General features: G+C 37.0%; 2 protein-coding genes across 2 annotated transcripts in view; one reads left to right on the top strand and one right to left on the bottom strand.

The window, feature by feature from the left end:
- The window catches only part of Cpr73D (Cuticular protein 73D), a 162,248-nt gene that overhangs the window by 127,912 nt on the left and 20,581 nt on the right, over positions 1-13,755 (top strand). The window lies entirely within an intron of this gene.
- Positions 3,286-4,093, bottom strand: LOC141401550 (uncharacterized). Its single transcript, XM_073981853.1, has 3 exons — positions 4,048-4,093; positions 3,880-3,938; positions 3,286-3,810 (listed from the first exon to the last, which is right to left on the bottom strand). The coding sequence occupies exons 1-3, from the start codon at positions 4,091-4,093 to the stop codon at positions 3,286-3,288; spliced, it is 630 nt and encodes a 209-aa protein (XP_073837954.1).

The raw sequence follows: 13,755 nt of genomic DNA, 5'->3' as shown, positions 1-13,755 counted from the left end.
TTCGTCCTTTTCTTCAGTGGGAGCATGAGCGCAAATAAAGCTGATGTTGAAGAATTTAGCTTTTATTCGAATTGCAGCAAGTCTTTCATTCACTGGGGTGAAACTGGATACCAGATGTTTTAGTCTCGGACTAACTGCGAACCCGCAACCAAACTCATGCTTTACGTCATGGCAGCTATAATACAGTGTGTCACCTTTGGGTGTTGCTGTGACGCCTTTCCCAATCCATCGTATTTCCTGTATGACAGTAATATCGGCCTTGTACTTTTCAATTACTTCTGCCAATGCGAAGACTGCACCTTCACTATAAAGAGTGCGAACATTCCAGGTGCAGATTCGCAGATCATAGTCCTTAAAATGTTTGCGTTGTTCGTCAACTTTAGAGGGGTTTGTTTTTCTTTTCTTTCGTTTTTTCATAGTAGGCTGTTTTTTCTAGGGGAGGGTTACTAACCCGACGCCCAAACCCAAGTTTTTCACATTCTTATGGGCGAACGCGCGGCACATGTTAGCCCACTACCTTTAACGGGTGTTAAAGGCAGTTCCCCAGGTGACACCTCGGTGAGGTCAATGTCCACTTGAGATGAAAGAGGGACCAAGATAAATCCTGGGCTTTACATTGTTAAAATCGGTCAGGACGGTCCTTGATATCTTCCATCCCCTAGGTCACCCATAATCTTTATAGTATGACTGAAATTCGACCATTAAAATTAATTTACATGGAGGCTGTGTTGGCATCAATGAAGAACAAGTAAAAAAGTATCACTCGGTTTTGCCGATAGAGATATACCCTCAGCCTGTGCAAATAGAAACACTTTTTTTCACAAAAAACATATGTATTTAGGGGGTTTCAAAATTTTGATTAGGATTTAAAAAAATGTTGATTAGGATTAAAGTTCAAAAATTTTGCGGAAAAGGTAATTAAAGGAATGGACCGACATAGACCATGGGGGTGCCATAGGGGGTTTTTACACCTTTCGGGCTGTTTTCTCAAGAAGTATGGACTTGCCCCAACTTTAACCATCGTAATTGAGGCAGCGAATGTAAATTGCTTCAACAAAAATCAAAGTGATTCAATAGCAGGTCTTAAAGTGAACTTATCCAAAGTTTTGTGTGGGAGTTACGGGATGGAGTGGACAAATATAGTCCATATTCGAACCTGATCTATATCTGTTAGATATTATGAGAATGTGTAAAGTATGGACCAAATCGGTCACTCCCATCAAGAGTTATCGTGCGCACAATTTTTCCGAATATTTGTGAACTTTTGTGGGGTAGGTACTTGAAGGGTGGACTGATATGGCTTATGTACGAACTTAAACTAAGTTTGGAAACAATATTACGAAGGCCAAATTTTGGCCGGAATCGGCATATCCGTTCGAGAATTATCTTGCACTTCCACCCATAACCATGGTGTCATAGGGTTTGTTTTTCAGCTTTCAGGCTATTTTTTCAGGAAGTATGGACTGGCCACCAAGGAAACTTGTACCTTCGTATAGGGGACAGTGAATACAAGATGCTACAACAAAAACCAAGGCGATTCGAGAGCAGGTCCTAAACTGAACTTTTCCGAAATTTTGTGTGGGAGGTACTCGAAGGAGTTTACCGATTGAGTCCATATTGGAACCTCATCTAAGTCTGGTAGAAATTTCATAATGTGCAAAGTATGGACCAAATCGGTTACTCCCTTCAAGAGTTATCGTACGCACAAATTTTCCGAACATTTTCGAACTTTTGTGGGGGAGGTACCGGAAGGAGTGGACCGATATAATCCATCTTTGAACTTGAACTAAGTTTGGACAAAATATTACGAAAGCCAAATTTTGGACCGAATCGGCAGATCCGTTCGAGAGTTATCTTGCGCTCCAACCACTACACGCGATGTCATAGGGTTTTTTGTAACTTTCAGGCTATTTTCTCAGGAAGTATGGACTTGCCCCTAATGAGCCTTACAGCGTCGTATAGAGGCCAGCGAATACAACTTGCTTAAACAAAAATCAAAGCGATTCGAGACCAGGTCCTAAACTGAACTTTCCGAAATTTTGTGTGGGAGGTACCCGAAGAAGTGGACCGATTGAGTCCATATTGGAACCTCATCTAAGTTTGGTAGAAATTACACGATGTGCAAAGTATGAACCAAATCGGTTATTCCCTACAAGAGTAATCGTGCTCACAAGTTTTGCGACAATTTTCGAACATTTGTGGGGGAGGTACCTGAAGGAGTGGACCTATATGGCCCATCTTCGAACTTAAATCGAATCTGGACAAAATATTTCGATAGCCAAAATTTGAACCGAATCGATTGATCCGAGAGAGTTATCGTGCGCACCAGCCAGACAGACAGACGGACGGACATCGCTAGATCTACTCAAAATTGTCTGAAACGGAGATCGTACAAACATACTTGGGGTCTAAAACCATTATTTCGATGAGGCACATTTTTGGTCGTATCAAAGTGTAAATACCCTCTTTAGCCTAAAGGCGGAGGGTATAAAAATGGGTAAAAATGGGTTGAAGCCAACAAGTTTTTTTTATGTTCCCTTCCGATATCTGGCTTAACCTTACATTTTATAGACCTATACCCAAAGAAAGAATCAGAGAATACTCCATGGACAACATGATACTTGTGTATGATTTTTCGATAGATAGATGTTCTTGGAAAAAGTTTAAATTTTTTTCAAATGGAATTGCAAAGGAAATTTGGTTTTTACCATATATAGATCGTCTTACAATTTAATCGCAAATGCTACCCTGAAATAACCTCAGTTTTTTTGGCCTCTCGCTACGTTGTGTGAGGCCTTAACACTTGTTTCAAAAATTGAACAAAACTTGTAAAACCTACCCTAAGGATGGACAAGTTGTTTGAGCTTTATCATGAGAAGTGTGCACAACAATAAATATTTATTGATAAGATTACAGTTTTGCCTATCAATTTTGCTTAAATAATCGGTTGCTTGCCAGTGTGGCCGCTAATTTTTGTCAGTCATCAGGCAACCACAAAATATGTTGTGGTTGCTGCACAGTTTTACATTTATTGATATTTCCGAAAAAATCGTCAGTCAAAACTGATCGTGTGTACCCCGCTTAAGGAGCTCATACAAATAACAAAATCCGTCAGTTCCTAAGATATATGTCAGTAATAGTCTCCTTCGAAACTTCTTTTGAACCCCCATTTTCAAATTATGTTGTGCTTTAAAAAACTATTATTTTCGACAGTTTTTATTTTTTTTATTATTTATATGACTTAAAATTGAATTGTTCTGTAACTCAACAAAAACATTTCACTGTTTAGAAACGTTTGCGGATTACACGACGACGAACAGTTTTGTAACGGTAGCCGTCATTGCCGAAAGAGGAGGTGGCAATTGGAGCAGAAGCGGCAGGAGCCAAATATTGATTAGAGGGAGCAGAGGCAGCAGGAGCCAAGTATTGGTTAGATGGGGCAGAAGCGGCGACGGAGTAGCTTTCGGTGTAGGAAGGAGCGGGAGCGCTGTAGGATGGAGCAGGGGCACTGTAGACGGGAGCAGGGGCGCTGTAGGAAGGAGCAGGGGCACTGTAGACGGGAGCAGGGGCACTGTAAGAAGGAGCAGGAGCACTGTAGACGGGAGCAGGGGCGGAAGCAGCTGGAGGAATGTAGGTGTTAACTGGGGCGGAAGCAGCTGGAGGAATGTAGGTGTTAACTGGGGTAGAAGCAGCTGGAGGAATGTAGGTATTAACAGGGGCGGATGGAGCTGGAGCATGATAATCATAGCCCAATTCAGAGACGTCAGCCATAACACCGGCGACCAAAGCCAAAGCCAAGATAAAGAATTTCTAAAAAAAGTCAAATAAAACGTATTTAGTTTTCATTCGTTAGGTGACATATTTGAAAAACAAGCTTACCATTTTGCTGCTATTTTGTTTGTTTCCTTGCAATGCTCCGTGCAGAACAGAAGATAAAACTGTAGTGTCGATAACAAGCTTGCATTGCTTATTTATATTAAAGAAATTCTAGTAGAAATTTTAAATAGAACTAGATATTCTAGGTCTGGCAAATACTGGCTCACTCACCGCTAGCTAGTGATGATGCTGATCGCTTTAGCTTATGTTTATGCATATTATTGAAGATTTATGCTTTAGCTTGATTTTTTTTGCCCAAAATGTTATGCATTTTCTATGCTAAAATGCTATGGGAAATGTTAATTTTTGTTAATTAAAATTTTGAAATTAAAAACGTTTATATTTAATTTTATATAATTTTTATTTCTTTTTAATGGGATTTGATAGGCCATTACAGCCAATTACAAAACCTGTTTTTTTTTTAAATTGTTTATTTTTTATTTCTTTGAAACAAAAATAAAGGAAATTGTATTTCTTCCCCAAAAAATCATGATTCAACATTGTGTGTGAACCACGTGAGCCAAATAAACAAAATAATGTAATCAAGAAAAAAACTCAATATTTAAAAAATAATTTAAACATTTTCCTAAAATCGACGTATCAGATCTTAAGAATTTGTTAATGATTTTATTGAAATATACGATTCTCCATGAATATTACATATAAAGACATGTGGTCTTCTCCATAACGACCTGCGGTCTTCTCTATGATAATGCAGTTTTCTCAAGGAAGAAGAGTGAAGAGTTGCGGTGAAGACTAGTAAAAAACGCACACGAGACCTGTTGTCTTCTCTGTGAAGACCTGAGGTCTTTTCTATGAAAACATGAGGTCTTCTATGAGCTCCTGTGGACTTCTCTATGAAGACATGTGGTCTTCTCTGTGAATGCTTGTGGCCTTCTCAATGAATGCCACTTGTATTTTCTGTAAATACATATGGTCTTCTCTGTGATCTAGTGTGTGTTTTATACCCGAAGCACGCATCCATCACACACAAAGAACTGAGATTTTTTCTATGAACATTTGAGATCTTTTCCATGAAGACCTGTGGTCTTCCCTATGAATGTATGTGGTCTTCTTTATGAAGAGTTGGGGTCTTCTTTACGAAGAGTGGTGGTCTTCTCTAAGAAGTCCTGTAGTCTTTTATCTGATGATCTGTGGTATTCTTTATGAAGATCTGTGGGTTTCTTTATGAAGACCTGTAGTCTTCTTTATGAAGACCTGTAGTCTTCTTTATGAAGACCTGCGGTCTTCCCTATTAATACCTGTGGCCTTCTCTATGAAGGCCTTTGGGTTATGAAGACCTGCAGTGTTCTTTATCAGGACATATCTTTTCTTTATGAACCTCTGTGGTCTTCTCTTTGAAGACCTGTGGTCTTCTCTATGAAGACATGTGGTCTTCTTTATCAGGACCTGTCTCTTCTTTATGAAGACCTATAGTCTTTCCTATGATGACCTGTGGTCGTGCCTATGATCACCTGTGGTTTTCTTTATGAAGACTCGTGGTCTTTTCTATGAGAACTTTCTCTTTTCATAGAAAAGAATGAAGAGTCGTGGTCTTCTTTATAAATTCCTGTGGCCTTCTCTATAATCACCTGTGGTTTTCTCTATGATGGACTGTAGTCCTCACCATGAAAACTTGAAGTCTTCTCCATGAAGTGTGGTGGCCTTCTCTAAGAAGTCCTGTAGTCTTTTATCTGAAGATCTGTGGTACTCTTTATGAAGATCAGTGGGCTTCTTTATGAAGACCTGTAGTCTTCTTTATGAAGACCTGTAGTTTTCTTTATGAAGACCTGTAGTTTTCTTTATGAAGACCTGTAGTCTTCTTTATGAAGACCTATGGTCTTTCCCATGAAAACCTGTGATGTTCCCTATGAAGACCCGTGATGTTCACTATGAAGACCCGTGGTCTTCTTTATAAAAACCTGTGGTCTTCCATTGATCACCTATGGTTTTCTTTATGAAGATTCGTGGTCTTTTCTATGAGAACTTTCTCTTTTCATAGAGAAGAATAAAGACCCGTGGCCTTCTTAAAAAAAAAAACCTGTGGTCTTCTTTATAAAGACCTGTGGTCTTCTCTATGATCACCTGTGGTCCTCACCATGGAAACTTGTAGTATTATCAATGAAGACCTGTGGTCACCTCTATGAAGACCTGTGGTCTTCCCTAGGAAGACCTGTAGTTTTCTCTATAAAGACCCATGGTCTTCTCTATAAAGACCTGTAGTTTTCTCTGTGGTATTTCCTATGAGGACATGTGGTCTTCTCTATGAAGGCCTTTGAGTTATGAAGACCTGTAGTCTTCTTTATCAGGTCCTGTCTCTTCTTCATGAAGATCTATGGTCTTTCCTATGAAGATATGTCGTGTTCCCTATGAAGACCCGTGGTCTTCTCTATGAGAACCTGTGGTCTTCTCTATGAAGACCTGTGGTTTTCAATATGATGTTCTGCAGTCTTCTATATGAAGACCCCTGGTTTACTCTATGAAGACCCGTGGTCTTCCTTATAATGACCTGCGGTCTTCTCTATGATCACCTGTGGTTATCTTTATGATGGCCTGGGGTCTTCACCATGAAAACTTGTGGACTTCTCAAAGAAGATATGTGGTCTCCTCCATGAAGACCTGTGGTCTTCTTAGAGTTGGTATTTACCGGGTATTTACCCATTGGGTATTTACCCACTGTCCATCTCTAGGTCTTCTCTATGAAGACCTGTGGTCTTCTCCATGAAGACCTCTTATCTTCTCTATGAAGAATACATGAAATGAATACATGTGGTCTTCTCTATGAAGACCTGTGCTTATCTCTATGAAGGCCTGCGCTATTCTCTATGAGGACCTGTGTTCGTATATAGAAATATTATGGCCTTCTCTGCAACGACCTGTGGTCTATTAATTATTATAACTTATTGAAAACAAGTAGGAAAAGCGTTAAGTTCGGCCTGGTCGAACTTTTTATACCCTCCACCACAAATTTCAGCCATTTCGGTGGATTAATGTGATCACAACCTTCAAAAAACCAAAAGTCGGAAGGTATGGGGGCTATATGATGGCGTGGACCTATACCCACAAATTTCTGGGGGAAAGTTTTATAAGTCTAAAGAAGACTAAATACCAAATTTCAGCCATCTCGGTGTGATAATGAGGCAAAAACCTTCAAAATATCGAAAATCGGGAGATATCGTATTATGGGGGCTATATCAACACGTGGACCGATATAAACATTTTATGGTAGAAATGTTTCTTAGCCTCTGGAAACACAAAATACAAAGTTACAACCGATTCTTTGGTCAAATGGGTCTGATACACTCAAAATATATTAAAATGACGCGAACTTTATAAGGGGCCTTATGTGGAGGCTATACCAAAACGTGGTCCTATATAACCCAACTTTGGTAGGAATGTTTTCTTGCCTCTGAAGACACAAAGCAGCAAATTACAACCAATTCTGTGGTCAAATGGGTCTAATACATTCAAAATATATGGTGCCTTATATGGGGCTATACCAAAACGTGGACCTATATAACCCAACTTTGGTAGGAATGCTTTTTGGCCTCTGGAGACACAAAGTACCAAATTACAACCAATTCGGTGGTAAAATGGGACAAATATCTTAAAAATTCCTTAAAACGACGACGAGTCACGCTTCATTTTGTATGGGGGCTATACGAAAGCGTGGACCTACATAGCCCGCTTTAAGTACCAAAAGTCCTACGTACATATAATATATTTTCCCAAAATTTCATCAACTTACGTCAATCCGTTCGGACGCTAGAATGATTTCCACAGACGGACATGGCTATATCGATGTAGAATTGCACGCTGATCAAGAATATATATACTTTGTGGGGTCTACAATGATTATTTCGAGTAGTTACAAACGTAGTGACAAACTTAATATACCCCCATCCTATGGTGGAGGGTATAAAAATTAAAAATTGTTAAATACGAAAAGCGTTGTTGAAGGGATCAACCGATTTGGCCCAAACTTTGGGTCCCGTAAGGCATTTTAACTTAAACTTAGTTTAATTTCGGAAATGCGTCATATTGGCTATTTCCTTCACAAAAGATCAATTTTTCTCCGAATTTCTCTCGGAGTGTCGCTCCGACTAATTTAGTCCAATTTTTCCACATTTTAGTAAATGGCGAAAAACATTGTATCAAAATGGCTGATCATTTTATAAAATAAAGCTTTTTAAAACTGCTCCTATCCTTAGATTTAGCGGAATTCGTTTGTAAAATGTTGTGGCTCTAACCTTCAAATTTGTTCAAATTGTTTTCAAAATTGTTCCAGAAAATATCTTTGTGTTTATTTCAGCGTAAGTCAATATTTTGTTGTAATTCAATTGTTTGAATAACAACAAAATATTTTAAAGTGGATATGAAATTGATTAGTTGCGGGCGAAGGGTAGGGAATACTATAGTTTCAGTTGTCACCAAACAACTTCATCAGTTCCCTTTTTCGCCGACTCTGTATCGATAAACAGGTCAATAAAGCCATCTAGCAAATTAAACAAAATGAGAAATTTCCTGTATGGCCCTAAAGCTGTTTACCCTACAATTTTAGTCGAACTAAGGAATTTTATATCCACCACCAGAAAATTATAATAATAAATTATAAAATTATAATTTTTCATTTAAAATTAGTATTTGGTATTTATTTTATATTTTGGATCTACGCATGGTTAAACGCATTTTCATAGCCCTAACTTATTTGCTTTAACACTATCCGACCGTTTTACTTGTTTCGTTTTTTTAGAAATATTTTTTATTTCCATGTTCTTAAACATAAAAATCAGACTGCTTCGCATACAACCATACCAAGAACCAACAGTTTGGGAACTACTGACTTAATCAATGATATTTGAATATTGAAAAAGTTTAATGAGCGCGTTAAGCATAACGATATTTTTATGATGTTGATGATGACAGTCACACAAATCGTGTTTTTGCAGGAATACACCAAATTCCAATGCAGTTTTAAACTTTCATATTCTATTTAATTCGTATACAAGAAATAAGCGATAAATTAATAAAATATATTCTATAAATTCCAATGATTGAATTAGCGTATCGTAAATTAAACATAAGTAATAAATTGTTGTAGATATACATAGGTCCGAGAATTCACATTCAATTTAGTAAAAAAGTTATAAAAGCATTTTTGTTATTTCTTGAGTGGCGAGAGTTGAAGAAAAAAAAACAAATATTTAAGAAATTTTAAGAAAGGCCATCGTGATGCCGTCTATTTTGCTGATCATTAAGCATGCCAATGCGTAGTGCAATTTATAGAAATAATTTGTTTATTCTTTATATAATGAAGTTATAATATATCTGTGAAATATTTAATACAAGAGGGCAATGTTTTGACATCTAACGTGTTTATAGTTTATACCAATTTAGTACTCTCTGAACGACGAAGATATATCGCTCATTTACTCAATGAGTGTGACATCTCAAAAAAGTTTCGAAGAAAACGCGTTTTAAGTTGGCGAGTGAAACTTGACTTCCCAACTTAAAAATATTATTACACAAAAAATAAAATAACCATTTGGGCCATCTTTTACAAAGAGCTACCCAGGTATCAGTGCTAAACTTTTGTCCAAGTTCAAGCATGATTGGAATTGTTTTAGTGCTTCATAAACTCAAAAAAAGTTTGATTTGATTTATGACTAACTCCTAGAAAGTAAGCTGTAATTCGTTGAGTTTTACAGATGAAAAATTGATACAAGATAAAGTGTTTAGCGCCGCTGACGAAAATATCAAAAAAAAAAAATTGTTTCACTTTTTAAGAAAATAAAAAGTTTTTGCAAAAGTATGCAAATACTTTCTGAAAAACAAAAAAATGAGAAAACATTAAACGAGTACAATTTTTTTAAATATGCAAATACTATAACAATGAATCGATTAAAAAACGATTTTTTCTTACTACTACAAATTGAGAAAAAAATATATTTACATGTATACATGGGCGTAGCCAGCTATGGGCAGGGGGGGTGGCAGCTGCCCCCCCCCCACCCCCTAGATCCTTCAAAAGAGTATTGAAAAATTATACTGTTATACAAAAGTTGAAAAAATTGCAGATGTACTGACGTACTATTTTTATACCGTCCACCATAGGATGGGGGTATATTAAGTTTGTCACTACGTTTGTAACTACTCGAAACAATCATTGTAGATCCCACAAACTATATATATTCTTGATCAGCGTGCAATTCTACATCGATATAGCCATGTCCGTCCGTCTGTGGAAATCACTCTAGCGTCCGAACGGATTGACGTAGGTGGATGAAATTTACGTAGAACTTTTGGTATTGAAAGCGGGCTATGTAGGTCCACGCTTTCGTGTAGCCCCCATACAAAATGATGCGTGACGCGTCGTCGTTTTAAGGCATTTTTAAGATATTTGTCCCATATACCAGCGGCCAAAAAACACTCCTACCAAAGTTGGTTTATATAGGTCCACGCTTTGGTATAGCCCCTATATAACGCCCCATATAAAGTACGCGTCATTTTAATATATTTTGAATGTATTAGTCCCATTTGACAACAGAATCGGTTGTAACTTTGTATTTTGTGTTTCCAGAGAAACGTTTCCACCGTAAAGTGTTTATATAGGTCCACGTTTTGATATAGCCCCCATAGGACGATATCTCCCGATTTTCGGTATTTTGAAGGTTTTGGCCTCATTATCACACCGAGATGGCTGAAATTTGGTATTTAGTCTTCGTTGGGGGTATAAAACTTTCCCCCATAAATTTTTAGGTATAGGACCACGCCATCATATAGCCCCCATAGAACGGTACCTTCAGATTTTCGGTATTTTGAAGGTTGTAGCCACATTAATCCACTGAAATGGCTGAAATTTGTGGTGGAGCTTTCGAAGCTTTCGAAAATTGGAAAAACCAATGAATTCGATTGAAAAGTAGATGAGATATGTAATTTTTATACACACCACCATAGTATGGAGCGTATATAGGGTTTTCCGTTTGTGACGCATTGAAATACTTATTTGCAACCCTATAAAGTATACATAATTTTGATCAGAATAAAATTCTGAGTCGATATAGTCATGTCAGTCAGTCTGTAGAAATTAAAATCGGTCCAAATTATTATATCGGTCCAAACTTAGTTTAACTTCGAAGAGGGCCATATCGGTGCACCTTTTAATTATTTGTGATTTCAAAATGTGTTAAATAGATATTTTTGTTGAATCATTGAAAACGGTTTTATTTAAGAAAGCATAGATGGTATTCTTTAATGTTTGGAGGATCAATGTCTCGTAGAAATATTATGATGTGCGAAGTATGGCCAGAGTTGCCGTGCGAGCCATTTTAGCGAAAAGTTTCGAATGTTTATAGGGGAGGTACATGAAGAAGTGGAAGATTATGGCTCATCTTCGAACTTGAACTAAGTTTGGATAAACTATTACGAAGGCCAAATTTTGGATCGAATCGGTTGATCTGTTCCAGAGTAATTGTGCGTCCAGAAAGCCAGACGGAAGGAGATAGCTAAAAGGACTCCAAACTGTCTGAAACAGATTTCGTCCAAACATAATTGAGACGCTCAGCGCCAAAACGGCCTAACCCACATGTCGACAAAAATCAAACAGACTATAAAGATCTAACCAGAACCTTTTGAAATAACTTTTAAAACAATTCCATATTTAATACAATTCCATACACAGAAAAAAAAATCCGGCGATAAAAAAAAATGATCATATTGACGAAATTTGATAAAATTATTTACAAAGTAAAAATACAACTGATAAAATATTTCACATATTGACTAAAATATTTATCGATTTTTTTATATTGAACTGATAAAATGGAATATGTGTAATATTTTGATAAATATTTTTGTCAATATGTGAAATATTTTATCAGTTGTATTTTTTACTTTGTGATCAAACAATTTTATCGAATTTTGTCAATATGAAAATGTTTTTATTGCCGGAAAATCTATAAATTTTTGATTGAATCTTTGAATTTTTTTATCAAATGGCTAAATTTTTTTTCTGTGTAGGTAATACTACCTTCTAAATAATACCATATTTAATATTTTAGAATTTGTTTCAAATGGTTTCAGTTAAATCTTTACAGTCTGTTTGATTGCCGTTTTGGCGCTGAGCGCCTCAATTGGGGTCTAAAATAATTATGTCGATAAGACACATTTTGGTCTTATGAAAGTGTATATAACCTCGCTGAGGGCATAAAAATGCCATACCAAAACGTGGATCAATGTTCGCAATTTTGAGGGGGATATTGTCTTTTCGATGAATACATTTTTTGACAACCTTGAACTTAGAAAGCCAAATTTCAGCCAATTTAATAACTTCCAAATACCTAAACCCTAAATTCAAAATTACAGCAAATATATTTGTAGATAAAATCTTGAAAATAACTGAAATCGGGCGGTACCCTTATATGGGGGGCTATACCTATGTCCATAATTTTTGGTGCAGATTTGATTACCCTAATGCCAAATAATAGCTAATTCCGTCTTTCTAAAACTTCAGTGTCCTATCTCAATTTTTGTGTATGATCAATTTTACCATAGTAAAATTAAAATTGGTGTTCGAAATTGGCGCGAACACTATATGTGTAGAAGTAAAAAATTGACTTATGTATATGCTGTTTTATTGATTTGTTTTATCATTTCACGGTGCTCTTGAATCAAATTTAAATGGAAGGTGCTTACACCTGCGAAAGTTTTTTATGGGTTTTGAAACTACAATGTTCATACAAGGTGGTGCAAAAGTAATCTTCCTATCAGAAAATGCTATAATTTTTGCGATTGGCCCCTAATGTCAGTTCTGTTGTGACATTTGTGTAGTAGACACATGCAAAATACATGTTAATAAACAATGTTACGCTTCACTGCTCCAGAACGCGGAATATTGGTCAATATTTATTTGACCAATAATCGGTCGGTGACTTTGGCACAACGTGAATTTCGTAGCAGACGTTTAGCCGCTCGCCTCGATGAGACTGGCACAACACGAGATGCTGCCAGGCATGGCAGACCCCGGGGTATCCGTACTGCAGAGAATATTGCTGCTGTAGCCGAGCAGCGCCGTCGACATAGACCAGACGATGTGCCCCGCAAATGGGTATCAGTTGACGGTCTTTACAGCGAATTTTGGTACAAGATTTGAAGATGTTTCCGTACCAAGTCCAGACGATGCATCAGCTGTTAAATGCCGACCACCAATCGCGTCTAACATACGATCAAGCCATCCTTAATCACCACCAAGAGGAAGATGATTTTTCATCAAAAATAATCATTAGTGATGAGGCGCCCCAGACTTCTTTTTGTGGGGCTTTTTGAAGTCGCGAGTTTATGTCAACTATCCTCAGACTCTTTCAGCTCTTAAAGACAATATCCGCCAAGAATGTGAGGACCTATCGCCGGAAGTTTTGGCCAAAGTGATGGAAAATGCCATAAAAAGGGCTCAAATGACAATAAACTGTGACGGCGGCCATTTATCTGATATCATATTCTCGACTTGATGTAAAAAAAATTAAAAGACCAAATAAAAATAATCCACAAGAAGAATCAAACTTTGTCATCATTTTTTTTAAATTACAGCCAAAAAAACCAAAAAACTAAAAAAATCGACGAAGCGCTTTTTATATAAATTCGGTTCAAGATTTTGCTTCGAAACCGCAAGTCCTACTGAAGTGAGACTAAGTCCTATTGCGGCTATGCAAATTCTCTACAAGATTGATTTTTATGATATCTTCGTAGTTTTTACCGTTATTAAGATATAGAAGTTTAAATTAAGACAATTGATTGACTTGATCGCCTCCTTATAAAACAATGTCATAACTGTAATTTCTCAACTTAAACTTATATATCTCAAAAACGGTACGGTACAACCTA

This window comes from Musca autumnalis, unplaced genomic scaffold, assembly GCF_047663935.1.
Source record: "Musca autumnalis isolate F117 unplaced genomic scaffold, ASM4766393v1 scaffold_4, whole genome shotgun sequence".
NCBI classification, from domain to species: Eukaryota; Metazoa; Arthropoda; class Insecta; order Diptera; family Muscidae; genus Musca; species Musca autumnalis.
Note: the sequence above shows the minus strand (reverse complement) of the source record. Positions and strands in the feature narration are given on the sequence as shown.

Coding starts and splice junctions, on each gene's coding strand:
- LOC141401550 (XM_073981853.1), bottom strand. CDS start 4,093: ATGCATAAACATAAGCTAAAGCGATCAGCATCATCACTAGCTAGCG. Junction 3,939..4,047: donor AGCATCATCACTAGCTAGCG/GTGAGTGAGCCA, acceptor TCGACACTACAG/TTTTATCTTCTGTTCTGCAC. Junction 3,811..3,879: donor AACAAAATAGCAGCAAAATG/GTAAGCTTGTTT, acceptor GACTTTTTTTAG/AAATTCTTTATCTTGGCTTT.